Source organism: Schistocerca serialis, chromosome 1 (genome assembly GCF_023864345.2).
Source record: "Schistocerca serialis cubense isolate TAMUIC-IGC-003099 chromosome 1, iqSchSeri2.2, whole genome shotgun sequence".
Lineage (NCBI taxonomy): Eukaryota > Metazoa > Arthropoda > Insecta > Orthoptera > Acrididae > Schistocerca > Schistocerca serialis.
In genome coordinates, this window is record NC_064638.1 from 1,284,913,837 (window position 1) to 1,284,929,518 (window position 15,682).

Genomic DNA, 15,682 nt, shown 5'->3' on the forward strand with positions numbered 1-15,682 from the left:
TGATGATGCCCTCCTCCCCTCCATCTACCCCTCCTACCAACTTTGATCCTCCCTCCCACTTTCTGTGTTTTTTCCTTGGGGCACCCTCTCTCCCTCCCCTCCCCCTTCCCGCCCTCCTCCCTTCCCCCCTCCTCCCCTTTCCCGTACCCCCATCCCTTCATTCCTCCCACCGTCTCCTCTGCCATTGGCATCTCTGCTCTCCCCTCTCCCTCCCCCACCACCTTCTTCCCCTCCTGGCACGTCCCCAGACTTGCACAGATTAAGTGGACGTTCTCACAGCAGAGATCATCGCCATCAGTTTCTCATGTGTGTGCCGTCATGTTTCTGATTTAGTGTTTTTCGCCGCCACGCTCCTTCGTTCACTTGTACCGTATAAATCATCTGTGTTTGTGCGCAGAGCCGACAGTTTCTTCGTGTTTTTTTTTTTTTTTTTTTTTCGTCGAGTGTGAACGGCTTCATGTTTTTAATTACTGTAACTACTGTTTTTAACCACCCATCTGTTACTTTTCTGTCTTCATTTTCTCTCTTATTGTAATGCTTGTGGCTGAATAGCGGAGTAGATTTATCTGCTGCCAGCCCACCTTGTATGAGGTGAAAAATAACAATAAAGAAAAAAAAAAGACACACTGCTCACCAGATGTATATATTTATATATTTTAGATCTGAAGATGGTCATTACAGACTGAAACTGGTCATCGTCTAAAGAATTCATTTGTGATCAGAGACTGGAATAATGAAGCATTTTACTTCAGGTATACTTGTCGACGTCGCAAACAGAAGATGAGGAGATGGAAAATGTATTTGAAGAAACTGAAAGGATAATTCAGTATTTAAAGCGAAATAAAAGTCTAATAGTCATGGGGATTAGAATGCATTTGCAGGAGCAGGAATAGAAGAAAGGAAGAACTGGACTTGCTAGTAGGAATGAGAGAGGAGAAAGACTAATTGAGTTATGAATGGCAAATATACTGTCCAAAAATCGCAAAAGGGGAAGATATATATTTGCAAATGGCTCGGATATAAGGGAAAATTCCATTTGGATTACATGATGATCAAAGAGAGAGAAATAAAATACTGGATTGTATGGCTTACCCAGAAGAAGATACAGATTAACACCACAATATAGTAACGGTGAAGAGGAGACTGAAGTTCAAGCGAATAGTAAGAATCAGTCTGTAATGAAGTCTTGAAGAATGATGAGGCGCATCAGACGTTCACTAAAGATGCGGATACTGCGGCAAGGAATACCACATCAGGCAGTTCAGCTGAAGAGGAATGGACGTATCTAAAAAGAGGAAGCACAGATGTTGGACAGACAAACATAATTACTAGGAAGCTAACTATGAAGAAATCTTGGGTGACGGATGAAACGTTCCAATTAACTGACGAAAGAAGGAAATACAAAAACCTTCAAGGAAAGACAGGAATACAGCAATATATATCACTTGGAAATGAAACAAATAGGAAGAACAGGGAAGCCAAGTCGAAATGGCGGCGGTAAAAATATGAAGCAATCGAAAAAAAAATGGTCGTCAGAAAGAGTGGCTCAGCATACAGAGAGAAAAAAACAGCCTTCCGTGTAATTGAAAGCTAAGTCGATAACATTAAGAGCGCAATAGGAATTCCACTGTTGAAATCAGAAGAAAGAACGTATAGGTGGGAACACCAGGCTGAAGGCCTCTATGAGAGGGGGAATTGTCCGATGACGTGATGGGAGAGTAAATTGGAGTTGATATGGAAGAGATAGGGGCTCCAATATTAGAGTTAGAATTTAAAAGAACTTTAGAAAACTTGAGATCAAATAAGGCAGAAGGATAGATAAAACTTCATCAAATTTCTTGAATCACTGGGAGGAATGGCAACAAAACGACTGTTCCGGTAGGTGTGTACAGGTGTGTAGACTGTACGGAACAGGTTCAAATTGGTTCAAATGGCTCTGAGCAATATGCGACTTAACTTCTGAGGTCATCAGTCCCCTAGAACTTAGAACTTCTTAAACCTAACTAACCTAAGGACATCACACACATCCATGCCCGAGGCAGGATTCGAACCTGCGACAGTACGGTCGAGCGGTTACAGAATGCAGCGCCTAGAACCGCTCGGTCACTCCGGCCGCCTGGAACAGGTGATACGCCGTCAGTCTTTCTGAAAAACACCACACACTCAATTCCGAAGATAGCAAGACCCGATAAGTGCGAGAATTATCCCACAATCAGCTAAGCAGCTGTTGCATCCAAGCTGCTGATAAGAATAGTATATAGGACAAAGGAAAAGAAGACTGAGGATATGTTAGATGACGATCAGTTTGGCTTTAGGAGGAGAGCAAGTTGCCCTCAATAATGGAAGGAAGGCTGGACAAAAATGAAGACAGGCTCATAAGATATGTTGATATGGAAAAAAGTATTCGACAATATAAAATGTAAGATGTTTGGAATTCTGGGACAAGTAGGAGTAAGCTACAGGGAACGACAGGTGTCATGCAATAGAGACAAGAACCGAGAGGGAACAATAAACTTGGAAGACAAAGAACGAAGTGCTCGTATTAAGCAGGGTGTAAGACAGCGGTGCAGCCTCTCGCCCCTACTCTCCTGTCTATACTCCGAAAAGCAATGTCGGAAACAAAAACAAGATTCAAGAGTGGAATACAATTTCGGGGGGAAAGGATATCAATGAAAAGATTCGCTGACGACACTGTTATCCTCAGCGAAGGCGAAGGGAATTATAAGATCTGTTGAATGGAATGAGCAGCCTACTCAGTACACAATTTCGATTAAGAGTAAATAATGAGTAGTAGCAGATAGCGAAAAACTTAACGTCAAAATTGGTGATGACATAATAGATTAAATTAAGGAGTTGTGCTACCTTGAAGCAAAATAACCCACGACGTACGAAGCAAGGACGACATAAAAATGAGACTAGCACAGACAAAAAGGGCATCCCTGGCCAAGAGAATGTAACAACGACGCTGTACTATTGTACATATAAGTAATGTTTTTCTTCTGATTTTTCGATAATTGATGTTCTGATTTCATTTCTTTTTTTGTTTCTTGTCATTGTGTTAAGAGAACTGTAAACAAGTTTCAATGTGAATATTAATGTTTATGTCAAATGTCAAGCAATATTGTAATAGAATTGAAATGTAACTAATGTTGGAACTGTTGTAAGATGTTTAAAATTGTAATTGTGCGTCTGGTCCATACGTAGGCCATGTGTTAGGATATGTAGAATGCAAAACCTCGGGTGAATACCCTGTCTGTCAGGGAGCAGTAAAAGGTGGATGGCAGGCGAGCGCGGGAAAATGCACGGCACAACGGGCTCAGCAGTAGTAGTTGGAGTTTGGCATTGGTCTGAGCAACATGTTCTGGAACGAGGAGGCTCTCCTGGAAGACGTAGTTTCATTGAGCCTCGGGTATGCCGTTCCAACGCCCACACAGCATGACAAAAGTCCATAGGCACTAAATGAAAAAGTATTGCGACGCAAAGAAGAATTAAAGTGCCGATACGTCAAGAGCCATAGCTGTGGTTGTATGTGTGCTCTGTGCCTCGCCATCTTGCCGCCCGCCAACCGCCGCATCGATACAAGCAGGTTGAAACTTTTAGTACTGTAGTCGTATGGACCATAGAGTGAACTGTTCAATAATAACCTAAATTTTACCAGAACTTTCCCATCATTTAATTATCCTTACAATTAACCTAGACAGGGTCCTTTCCAAATGTTGTGCAATCCGAGTGTCCCGAAATGAAAAACTAAATTTTGTGTTAATAATAATTACTTGCAGACCTAGCTATGATAGAATGGTGTTTAACAAAACAGTTCTTTAATGAACCAGTAAATGAATAACGAAGGTCTAACGAAGTTGAAAGATAACTTTAATATTGATATAGTAACGAAGTTTAATTATTTCGAGACAGATATAAAGGTACTTAAATGAGCAGTAAATAAGATGAAAAGAGTAGTAACTTATATACTGGAAATCTTGAACGCATAATAAATTCAGTAATCATTTTTTTTAATACAGCGATCAAAACAGTTTCGCGGTCATCCCCCCCCCCCCTTTTTTTTATTCATTTGATTTCCGTAGTGTTCTAAATTGGTTTGACCAGCAAAAGTTAAAGTCAATATAAAAGTCAAAATTTATCAGTGTTTTATCTTTATCAAAACTGACATTTTGTGTGTGGCATGAAAGTGCAATTTCTAGGGTTACCTATGCCCGATTTTAATCAGATTAATAGACAGTATAAAGTTTTTTAGTATACATTATACTGTAGTGTTATGTATTCATAGTTTTCCATAACAGTACAGAACGTGAAACTATCAGATCAATAGATTTTCTGGTTCTAAAATTCTACTATATTATGCAGTGTTACAACTTGTTGTTTTGCATGAATATATACCATCTTGTACAGGGAAGAAACTCAGTTAATGCCTAATTAGGCTGGCGAACGTATTATTATTAAATTGGTAGCATCTTCAGTGTTGCTTTTGGTCCATCCTGACGCGTAATTGCATTTAGAACTTACTTGACGGATCATTGTTATTACAGAGTGGGTGTAAGTCTGATTTGCCATCATTCAGGTACACGCGGTCGATATCTATACGAAAATCCTTTCTCATAAAGTGAACCCCGCTCACTTACCATAGTACAGGCTTTAACGAGTATTGTGTGTGCCCCACGCGCACGTTACAAGAAGTCTACTAGTATCAAACATAGGTCTGAATTTGAGGATGAAATTTGCGGGAATATAGTTTGGAGTACAGGACTATATGGCAGTGAATCGTGGACAGTGGAAAAACCGGAACAGGAGAGAATCGAAACCTTTGAGACGTGGTGCTACAGAAAAATGTTGGAAATTAGGTAGATTAGATTAGATTAGTTTTTCGTTCCATAGATCCGTGCTGAGGAGATCCTCGTGGATGTGGAAAATGTCAATTTTTTTAAAGCTGAAATAACAATACTAAGAGTATGAATATATACAGTACATCATTTGTTTCTATTAAAAAATTCGTCAATGGAGTAGAAGGAGTTGGCCACTAGTAAGTCTTTCGGGCTCCTTTTAAACTGATCTTTATTTATAACTAAATTTTTTTACGTTTGCTGGCAAATTATTGAAGATGAGTGTTCCTGAGTAGTGGACCCCATTCTGAACTGAAGTAAGTGCTTTTAAGTCCTTGTGCAGATCATTTTTGTTCCTGGTATTGTATGTATGAACTGAACTGTTTGTTGGAAAAAGAAATATATTATTTAGGACAAATTTCATTAAGCAGTAAATATACTGAGAGGCAGTAGTTAATATACCCAGTACTTTGAAGAGGTTTCTACAGGACGTCCGTGAATTTACTCCACAAATAATACGTATTACACGCTTTTGAACTCTGAAAACTTTTGTTTGACTTGAAGAGTTACCCCAAAATATTATACCATATGACATCATGGAATGAAAGTAGTCAAAGTATGCAAGATTTTTCATTTTTATGTCGCCTATGTCTGCTAACACTGGAATTGCAAATACAGATTTGTTAAGGCGTTTCTGCCGTTCTGTGGTGTGCTCCTCCCAACTGAATTTATTATCAAGTTGTAATCCCAGGAATTTAAGACTGTCAACCTCTTCTATCTGCTCTTCATACTTTATGCATATGCTGGGTGGAAACCTCTTACAGGTTCTGAATTGCATATAGTGAGTCTTTTCGAAGTTTATGTCAGTGAGTTGGCTTTAAACCATTTATTAATATCCATGAAAATATCATTAGCAGATCTTTCTAGAACTACACTCGAGATACTATTTATTGCAACACTTGTGTCATCTGCAAACAAAACGAACTCTGCTTCTGGCAGTGTAACTGATGAGAGATCATTAATGTACATAAGAAAAAGCAATGACCCTAAAATGGATTCTTGTGGGACACCACATGTAATTTATTCCCATTCTGATGATGACTGATGACTTAATTCGCTAGTCTCTTGCACTGACAACCTTTGTTTCCTGTTAGCGAGGTATGATTTGAACCATTTTGCAGCACTGCCCGTGACACCATAGAATTCCAATTTATTTAAAAGGATGTTGTGGTTCACACAATTTGACAAATCACAGAAAACACCTGCTGCTTGTAACTTGTTATTTAATGAATTAAGTACATTTTGACTGTAGGTGTAAATAGCCTTCTCGATATCAGAACCCTTCAGAAATCCAAACTGTATTCTTGATAATATGTTATTTGTCGTCAGATGGTTGAGAAACTGCCTGTACATTACTTTTTCTAAAATTTTTGAGAATGCTGGCAAAAGTGAAATCGGTCTGTAGTTTGATGGTATCTCTTTATACCCTTTCTTGAATAGTGGCTTAGCATCAGCATATGTTAGCCAGTCAGGAAATGTCCCAGTTATAACTGACTGGTTACACAAGTAACTTAGAATTGTACTAAACTCACAAGAACATGCCTTAATTAACTTTGTTGACATTTCGTCATAACCACTAGAATGCTTTGTTTTTAAAGATTTTATTTCGGAAGTCATTTCTTTTGGTGTCTGATAGGGTAAGGAATGAGGGGATTCTTCTCGTAACTGACGAGGAAAGGAATATGTGGGTAATGGGAAACACTGGCAAGTAGAAGGGACAGGATGATAGGACATGTGTTAAGACATCAGGGAATAAATTCCACGGTAAAAACTACAGAGGAAGGCAGAGATTGGAGTACATCCAACAAGAAATTGAGGACGTAGGTTTGAGTTGCTACTGTGAGATGAAAAGGCTGAGGCATTCGCTGTGTGAGGCGTTCCTAGAGTGGACCGAGACGCTACTGAGCAGGCGCTGGTACTCACGAGATGGCGAGCAGCAGCTCCTGGCGCTGGTGCTCCTTGGCCTTGATGGATCCTCCCTCGGCCAGCGCCGTCTGCAGCTCCCTCTGCAGCACCCACAGCTTCCGCCGCTCCGCCTCCAGCAGAAGGCTCGTCACCTGCAACACACCACCAGCTCACTCACTCACAACCACCAGGTACAGCCGCAAGCATGCAGGGGCCCTGTCAAGTTCTGTACTGCACGCTGAATGCTCGATAGAAACGAATAGGGGGCATGAATGTGACAATACCGTCTGGTGTCACACACCAGGGCTGTACCGAAAGTACCCGACCTGACGAAATTTTGGGAAAAAACACATTTATTTCTCTACAGATCCTTTTCAGCTCGATGTACTTTTCCCCGCTATGTTCAACAGTTTTGATATCCCGTTTGTAATGAGAGCCGTCGAGCTGTGCAAAATAGTCATCAAGTGCACACTCTACCGCCTCATTCTCGGCATATCTTTTTCTACCAAGTCATTTCTTCAAGTTTGTAAACAGCAAGTAATCAAAGGGGGATAAATCTGGAGAATACGATGCATGAGAAAGCAGTTAGAGCTTTAACTCATTGATTTTCCCCATGGCGATAATGGATGTCTGAACTGATGCACTGTCGCGATGAAGAAAAAACTGACTTCGTATACTTCTTCACTTAAAGGAATAGGCTTATAGCCTCTTCTGTCTTCACAAAAGTCACCTTTTTCTTGGTCTTCCTACACGTCTCTTTCCTGAGTATCTACAGTCTATGGCACGTCTGACTGTTCTTCCTGTCCCAATTCTTTTAATATGCCTCTTCCATTTTCTTACCTTTTTTGTATTCTTTCACTCGTGCAGAATATATTAATTAATTCTTTCCTTATTTCAGAATTATTTATGTCATCTTTCAGGGTACACCCTTCTACTTTTCTTAAAAATTTCATTTTAGCTTATTGTATTCTTCTTTGGTCTTTCATAGTTATTGTCCAGGTCTCACTTCCGTATGTAAGCATAGTTGTTGTCATTACATTGTAGAGTCTTGTCTTCGTGTCATTCTTGGTTTATTAGCTATTGTTCTTTATACAACACCACTTATCATTTGAAACTTATTTAACTTATTGGAGATGTCATTATCATATCCATATCTTACATCACATGCTAATAGTTGGAAGCAAGATAGCTGGTTAAGCATCATTTTAAACGGACTCTGTATTTTACGTTAAAAGCCGTTACTTTCGTTTTATTTTCTCATATTTTCAGGTTATTGAGTTTACCTATTGAATGCAAACGATGTAGAGCAAATTGTGAACTATCTTTTGTCTTTTGTAAAATTATTTGATCATCAGCATAGAGCACATTATTTAAATGTGTGTTTCTAGGGATTTATTTTATTCCTGGGTTGATTTCTTGGTTCCATTGACTAACAATGTCGTCAGTATGTATATTAAATAACGTGGGCGAAGACTGTAACCTTGTAGTACTCCTAAGTTTTTGCTATTGGGCCTGCTCTCCTTGCCTGTATTAACTAAAATTTCGTTTTTTAAATACAGAATTTTTATGAGTTGTATTACATGTTTCGGATAACCTCGTCTTTCCACTATATTCCGCAGCATATACCTATTTACTCTGTCGAATTCTCTTTTATAGTCCACAAATGAAATATGGGTCTCCAGATTGTGTTCTCCTCTCTTCTCATTCATATGCGGCACTCTTGTGGTATTCTCACTGCATGATTGTACTTTTCTAAAACCAGCTTGTACCTCCGATAAGAGAGCGTCAGCTATTATTTCAGTCCGTTGTTAATTATTTGTGCACATGGTTTATAGCCACTGTTCAATAGACTTATTCCTCTACAGTTTTTACAAGCATTTGTAACCTCGATTTCCAACATTCATTTAATAAATGTAACAGTCTCAGTTCTATCATTAAACCTCCAGATATGGTAAGTTCTGGATTTATATTACCGTGTCCTGCTGCATTTCTATTATTCATCTGTGATATGTCTGCATAAGCAAAAGAAACTAACGATTAAAGTCCGAAAACAATTTATTGGACTGTTCAATTAACCAAAACAAATTCTCCCGGTATAACACCAACACAAAACAGTGATCCGTCTTCGAATCACAACTACATACAAGAATAATATAGAAAACAATTGAAATAATTTCCTACTACTCTCCGCGAGAGACTTCTCTGATATACCGAGCCTAATCCAGAGATCAGCGAGAAGATCCAAGTCGGGCTGCCGGGGCGACAGCTATCCACGTCTGCTGGCAGTCGATGACCTGCTGATGTGCAGCCGAGTGCCGGCCTTTATAGCGCTTCGGCGGTGAGTACCTCGGAAATATTTTCCGTCACGTGGTTTGACGTGTGAAAATAGTTCCGGGATCTGCAGCGACCTCTTCCTTATGTTGATGTGGGCCAATAGTGGCCCCTGGTGGCCGCTGGTGTCTTTGCTGTGTTGTTGTTGTTGTTGTGGCCGTTCATCAATATTGCCTGTCGGTTGTGTAGCGCTTTGGTGTGCCTGTGAAGCGGGCAACCCACGGCTGCAGGCTGTCAGTTCGGTTGCCGATACTCCAGGCGCCGTGATGTCTGGTGGAGATGGCCACAGCTATCTGCTTGAATGCCTCTTGTATCTCCTCCAATGTTATGTTGTCTCCTTGCTATATTTCATCACCTTGTTCTTTCTCCTGGTTTATTTTAGTTAGATCAATGTCATCATTTTTTTCTTCCTGTAATCCCCCGTAGCTCTTTGTCAGTTGCATGTAATTGTGCAGAGTCTTTCTCCTGTTAGTTAAGTAATTTCAAGAGTTTATGAGCACTCTCTTGTCTATTGTGTAGATTATTTTCAATGTTTGATATCCTTCTATACCAAGATTCTTGATGAGCTTCTTTCACTATTTTCTTAGCATACTTACGTTTTACTTTATACTGCACTTTGTTTTCGCCTATATTGTCCTGTAGATTTGTAACATAAGTGTTTTGTTTCTCTTTCATTGCATTTGCTACGTCTTTATTACATATTTTGACACTTTTTCTCCTCCCCACATTTCTTTTTCTTCCCTCTTGTTTCTGCTTAGATTACACATGGTTTTATGTTTTCCCGTTCTGTATTTGTATTGTTTTCTGTAGATTTATTTTGTAAATAATGCGTGAGTCGCTGTTGTAATAGACCTCTTATACTGTATTCGTAATAGTTTTTTTCTTCAATCTAATAATGAAGTTTCCTTGGCAATCACCAGGAAATACTCTGACTCTATGTCGCTACCTCTATGTACTCTTACACTTTTTACCAGTCCTCCGAGTTGCACTCCTTGTGAATATACGAATATCCTTTTTTCTAAAGAAACTGTTGGTAATTATCAGTTCGTTATATGTTACAAAGTGGCGTAGTTCGTATCCATTGTTATTTATGACCCGCTTTCCTAAGGTTTCTGTTGTTCCAGGTACAGGAAGTTCCATAGACGTGCATTAAGGTCTCCACTTATAAATCAAGTAATCTTTTTTGTTTTGGCCTACTTTCTTTTTCACTAAATAAGGCCGTATTTGCTTGATTTCATAACGAAAGCGCTGCAATAACTTCGCACAATATTCGGCATTGACTGCCTTTCCTTTTTGAAGATAATCGATGAAAATTACCCCACGTGTTTCCCAGAGTACTAAAGCCATGTCCTTGCCTACAGATGGAACTGTCATCGCGTTCTTTGGAGCGATTTTCTCCTTTCAATCCACTGTTTTGACTGCCACTTTCTCTTAGGTGTGAAGTGATGGACCCTCATTTCATCCACGGTTATGGACTGATGCAAAGACAGTTTTATTGCAGCACAAAGTCACCAATAAGTCGACTTGTACATATTCACGACGCTGTTTCCGTTCCACTGTGAACAAACGCGCCACCTTTATTGCCCAAAGTTTCTCACGTCCACAGTTTCAGTCGATATGCAATATTCAGTACTTAATCTAAACAATCTTGGGGAGTCCCTCATGTTGCCAAAGTTGTTTCGAGTACGCTGAAGATGTTTCTCTGGGTAGCCCTTACACATCCTTCACACAGTCTCGATCTCTTCCTATGCGATTTCCATATTTTTGGAGTCCACAAGAAAGATATTCGTAGGCGTTGATTTACTTCAGACGAAGAGTTGTACGCCTGGGTGCAATCAAGGTTCAGCAGCCAACAGCAGACTTTCTCCATGAAGGCATTGACCGTCTTGGCTCACAGAGGGATAAATGTATTAACAGTTACGGCGACTACTTTTGAAATAATACATAGTTTACCTACAAGTTTACCATCTGATTCATTTGCACTTGACTGTCCCTTTATTGGTGCAGTACAGCAACTATTGCGCAACATTGATACTAAAAGGCTGCATGTTGCTTAACGTACATGTGCCTAGATGAATTTGTATTCCATTTGCTACACTATTACTCCAGTAAAGTAACTGTAAATCTTAACTTGCTCGATTATGAAAAATAGTTCCAGGGGTATTAGTGTTATAGTCAATTAACTACTAACAGCTTGGAAGAACAACGTGAATCGGCTGAAGTTTCCCATTTTCTCACATTTTCGTTATCAAAGGCTTAATAATTCTGGGTGTGAAGTATTGAAATTGTGATCACTTCAGTCACCTCAGTTCTCACTAAAGTAAACGGGCCGAGTCTCCTGCCTAGTCCAGCCAGTAGCTTTTTTGTCAACACGCAGAGGCTTTTATTTGTTTGTCCTTTCACGAATTCCGACCGTTGTTTCATTATTTAATGTTTTCACGAAAGGCTGTACTAAAAAGGTAAAGTTGTACTGGTTCCCGGCCAGCTGTGAATCTGGGCACTGTTGTTTAATGGATAGCGTAAAATTATCTGAAGATAACTCATGTAAGCAGTGAAGGGATAGTGAAAAGTGCTTCTATAACCACTACTTTATTATCCTAGATGCTTCAGATAACACATAGCCATATTAGTGGTTTGATCAAGTTTTATGTCATAGTTACCCTCTCGAAAAAATTAAAGTCGTTAGAGTATTTCTTGTGTCAGTAATGTGTTCATTAAAGGTGATCGTCAACACAGTATCACTGCAAGACATTTAACATCCGTGGGTTACGTGGTAGCACTTCAGTGGCGTAGCAAGGTCGCGAATGTTTGCTGGCACCACACGACACTTTCAGGTGGTAAAGATTAATTAAGAGATTAATGGAAGATACAGCTACAAAACAGCAAGGGACATTACAAGAGTAGCAACATATTTTGCTTAAAATGTATGCTATCATACAAGTATCGCGCCAGATCTACATACCATTCATCCTTTTGACATATTTTAGTCGATTATCCATTCTACGATTACTTATCTCAATATCTGCCATTTCGGCGTGCATGTGGCGTCTGAAACGATGCGATCCGTACTACAGCCTTTTGCAGCGAAACACTTTCGGCAGTTGGAATTCAGTATAACTCCCTTGCCTCTCTCATAATCCGTTTTGATAGCGTAATACTGATTCATTTATGACCATGCGTAAGACTATAATGTCTTCAGATTTACAGTCATACTGGTCGTCAAAATTTTAATTTAGAATTCACTGGACGTTCTCCGCATTGTTCTCCTCACTCTCATTTTAACTTCTGCCAACAAGGCGTTGATTTCACTTAAATATGTGATGAAGCTCTCTTTGCTTTGGTAACGACTTTCTAACTCGCCTATTGAGCCACGGCAGGTCTTCCCTATCCCTCATAATTTTGTCTAGCACATACTGGTCTAGGGGATATTGTACAACGCTTTCGATGTTAACCATTGATACACATCTTCCTGTCCTGAAGTAAATGCTTAATGTTGAGTGCGCAGATAACTTAAACTTTCTTTCCTATCACAGTTGTTAAGTAAATATACTTTTTTTCTTTACTACTGTTCCTCTTAAATCTTGTACTTACTGTTACTGTACTGTCCCTTCTGTAGCCAGCAAGTTGAAATCTCGGCAATGAAAAATGTCAAACTTTGACTCATGTTTCCGTTCCTAGCTGTTAGTAATTAACTGAAGGTGAAATATTACAATTCTGCGATATGGGAATTTACCAGGGACATTTCCTCAGTTTTCTACCGAAACAGATGCAGATGCAAAATTCAGAATTGAATATATATCACGAGGATTAGACAAGACGCTAACGGTCGCAGCATATATACTGCCCTAAGGAAACTGGTAAAATCTAGTGACGTTATTATAGTTACCAAATGCGGAATTATCAAGAATCTGTTACCATGTTTGACCCAATTTGATGTTTATTTTCGCCCTTGATAATCCCGCATTTGGTAACTATAACAACGTCACTAGATTTTACCAGTTTCCTTAGGGCAGTATATATGCTGCGACCGTTAGCGTCTAGTCTAATCCTTGTGATATATATTCAATTCTGAATTTTGGTGCGGTTCCCTTCTGGTTCGAGCCATATTTATGTGCCTACCACAAAGTGGTCATTATAAGCTTTAATGAGTAACACAAATACTGGGACGATACCGTGAACTATCCAGCATTAATTAGTACCGTTTCTGATCCGCAAAGACGAATGCTCTAAGTAGTGATTTGCATGGCTGCTTCACTGCCTTCTCGCGTTAGGGCACTTGACTGATATTCTTAGGCTATTGGCGTGTCCATCCGTCTAACGCGTGGTCCACTTGGCCTCCGAAACGCCTGCCGCCACGCGAGGCGGCATCCGGACGTACCGAGGAAACAGGCGGTGTTGCAGTCCTGCACTCAAACGGCGCTGCCATCGTATGGCCGCGCATGTGCCGTCATATTGCCCCTTAAACGACGTGGCGTTTCTTACCCACTTGACGGCTGTTGTTGTTGTTGTTGTGCTCTTCAGTCCAGAGACTGGTTTGATGCAGCTCTCCATGCTACTCTATCCTGTGCTAGCTTCTTCATCTCCCAGTATCTACTGCAACCTACATCCTTCTGAATCTGCTTGGTGTATTCGTCTCTTGGTCTCCCTCTGCGATTTTTACCCTCCGCGCTGCCCTCCAATACTAAATTGGTGATCCCTTGATGCCTCATAACATGTCCTACCAACCGATCCCGTCTTCTTGTCAAGTTGTGCCACAAACTCTTCTCCCCAATCCTATTCAACACCTCCTCATTAGTTATGTGATCTACCCATCTAATCTTCAGCATTCTTCTGTAACACCACATTTCGAAAGCTTCTATTCTCTTCTTGTCCAAACTACTTATCGTCCACGTTTCACTTCCATACATGGCTACACTCCATACAAATACTTTCAGAAACGACTTCCTGACACTTAAATCTATACTCGATGTTAACAAATTTCGCTTCTTCACAAATGCTTTCCTTGCCATTGCCAGTCTACATTTTATATCCTCTCTACTTCGACGACATCAGTTATTGTGCTCCCCAAATAGCAAAACTCCTTTACTACTTTAAGTGTCTCATTTCCTAATCTAATTCCCTCAGCATCACCCGACTTATTTCGACTACATTCCATTATCCTCGTTTCGCTTTTGTTGATGATCGTCTTGACGGCTATAAACAATTAAACTCTGAGCCTATAAACAATTAAATCAGGCCACAATCCATAAAATGGATCATATCAATAACAGCGGTGAAATGAACTGGCCACATTCCTTACTAGAAGACTGGTTCTTGAGTTGTAAAAGCGTTACATTCCACGAATTAATAAATAAATGAAATCATTAATTCTACGTACGCGGTTTATTAGTAGACGCAGTTCACAGAAATCACAACTGTCAAATCCAAAGTAACTGCCATCGCTAATGGTTTTTCATTACTGCCTACCAAAGCAGGCAATCACGAATGCTCATATTGCTGGTCACTTGACCTGCTCCATCGTTACACTCAGAACAGCCTGTGGCATCCTTTAAAAATCTATAAATACAGATGCCTCTCCCTACCATATTAGGGGAATGATGTCAAACAACCGAAGTAAATATAAACAGTGTGATTCAGCTGACCCTACATACAGGCTTTATACAACCTGTAATGCCTCCAAAAACTAAGTGCGAAATTTTCATATTCTCTCGCTCGCTACGTGCGAGCTAATAGTCCTAAAGACAAAACAAGGATTTTTTGTTAGGAATTTTAATGTAGTTAAATTTTGTACTGCAATTCGTTCCCGGCAGAGGCCGCAGTTTTCGATTTAATCACGCGAAACGTACAGAAGTGACTTTCAAACACGTTTTCCTTGAATAACTCGAAAACCCTGACCTCCAGTGAAAACATATCCCAATACAAAATTTGACTACATTAAATTTCCTACAAAAAGGTCTTGTTCATTTTTTCTGTAGCACTAATAGTTTGCGCGCAGCTAGCGAGAGAATATGAATATCAAATCTGGGGGCAGATGAGGCCCCTTTGTAATCTTCGTAGTAGATGGAAGCTGCCTTTTGGTAAGCACCATATTAATTTTTAATACTTTTAACACGCAAGAGACTGTCACTTGCATATTAAACCAGTGATAATGTTAGCAAATGTAGTAGCAGCAATAAGAGGCAGCCATTCCTTTCATAGCTCGTTCTGCCATCTTAGTAAATTAAAAAAAAAGTAATTTTTAAGAACTTTAGAAAGTCAGTGAAATTATGTGTGAAGTGTCTCATCTTAAAGGATTGTTGAACTGATTCCAAAACTCATTTTAGATTTTGTGAGACTAATACATACAAAGTTATGGAGAAATTAATATTATGCTTAATTTTTATTGACATTAATTCTCCTGTTGTTTTTGGGATTCATTGGAATGTGTAAAAATTATCTTTTGCCCTTTAACATTATTTGAATGAACTTTTGAGAAATCATTTAGCTGAATTTTGATATTGTATAGCAAATTTCCTTGTTAATATGTATTACAATGTTGTATTTAGCCAAAG

General features: G+C 39.5%; 1 protein-coding gene across 1 annotated transcript in view; it reads right to left on the reverse strand.

The window, feature by feature from the left end:
* Positions 1 to 15,682, reverse strand: part of LOC126419637 (class E basic helix-loop-helix protein 22-like) — a 1,550,160-nt gene that overhangs the window by 1,104,068 nt on the left and 430,410 nt on the right. The window contains exon 3 of the mRNA XM_050086829.1: positions 6,819 to 6,952. Within this exon, the coding sequence (XP_049942786.1) occupies positions 6,819 to 6,952 (134 nt within the window). The remainder of the gene's footprint in view (positions 1 to 6,818; positions 6,953 to 15,682) is intronic.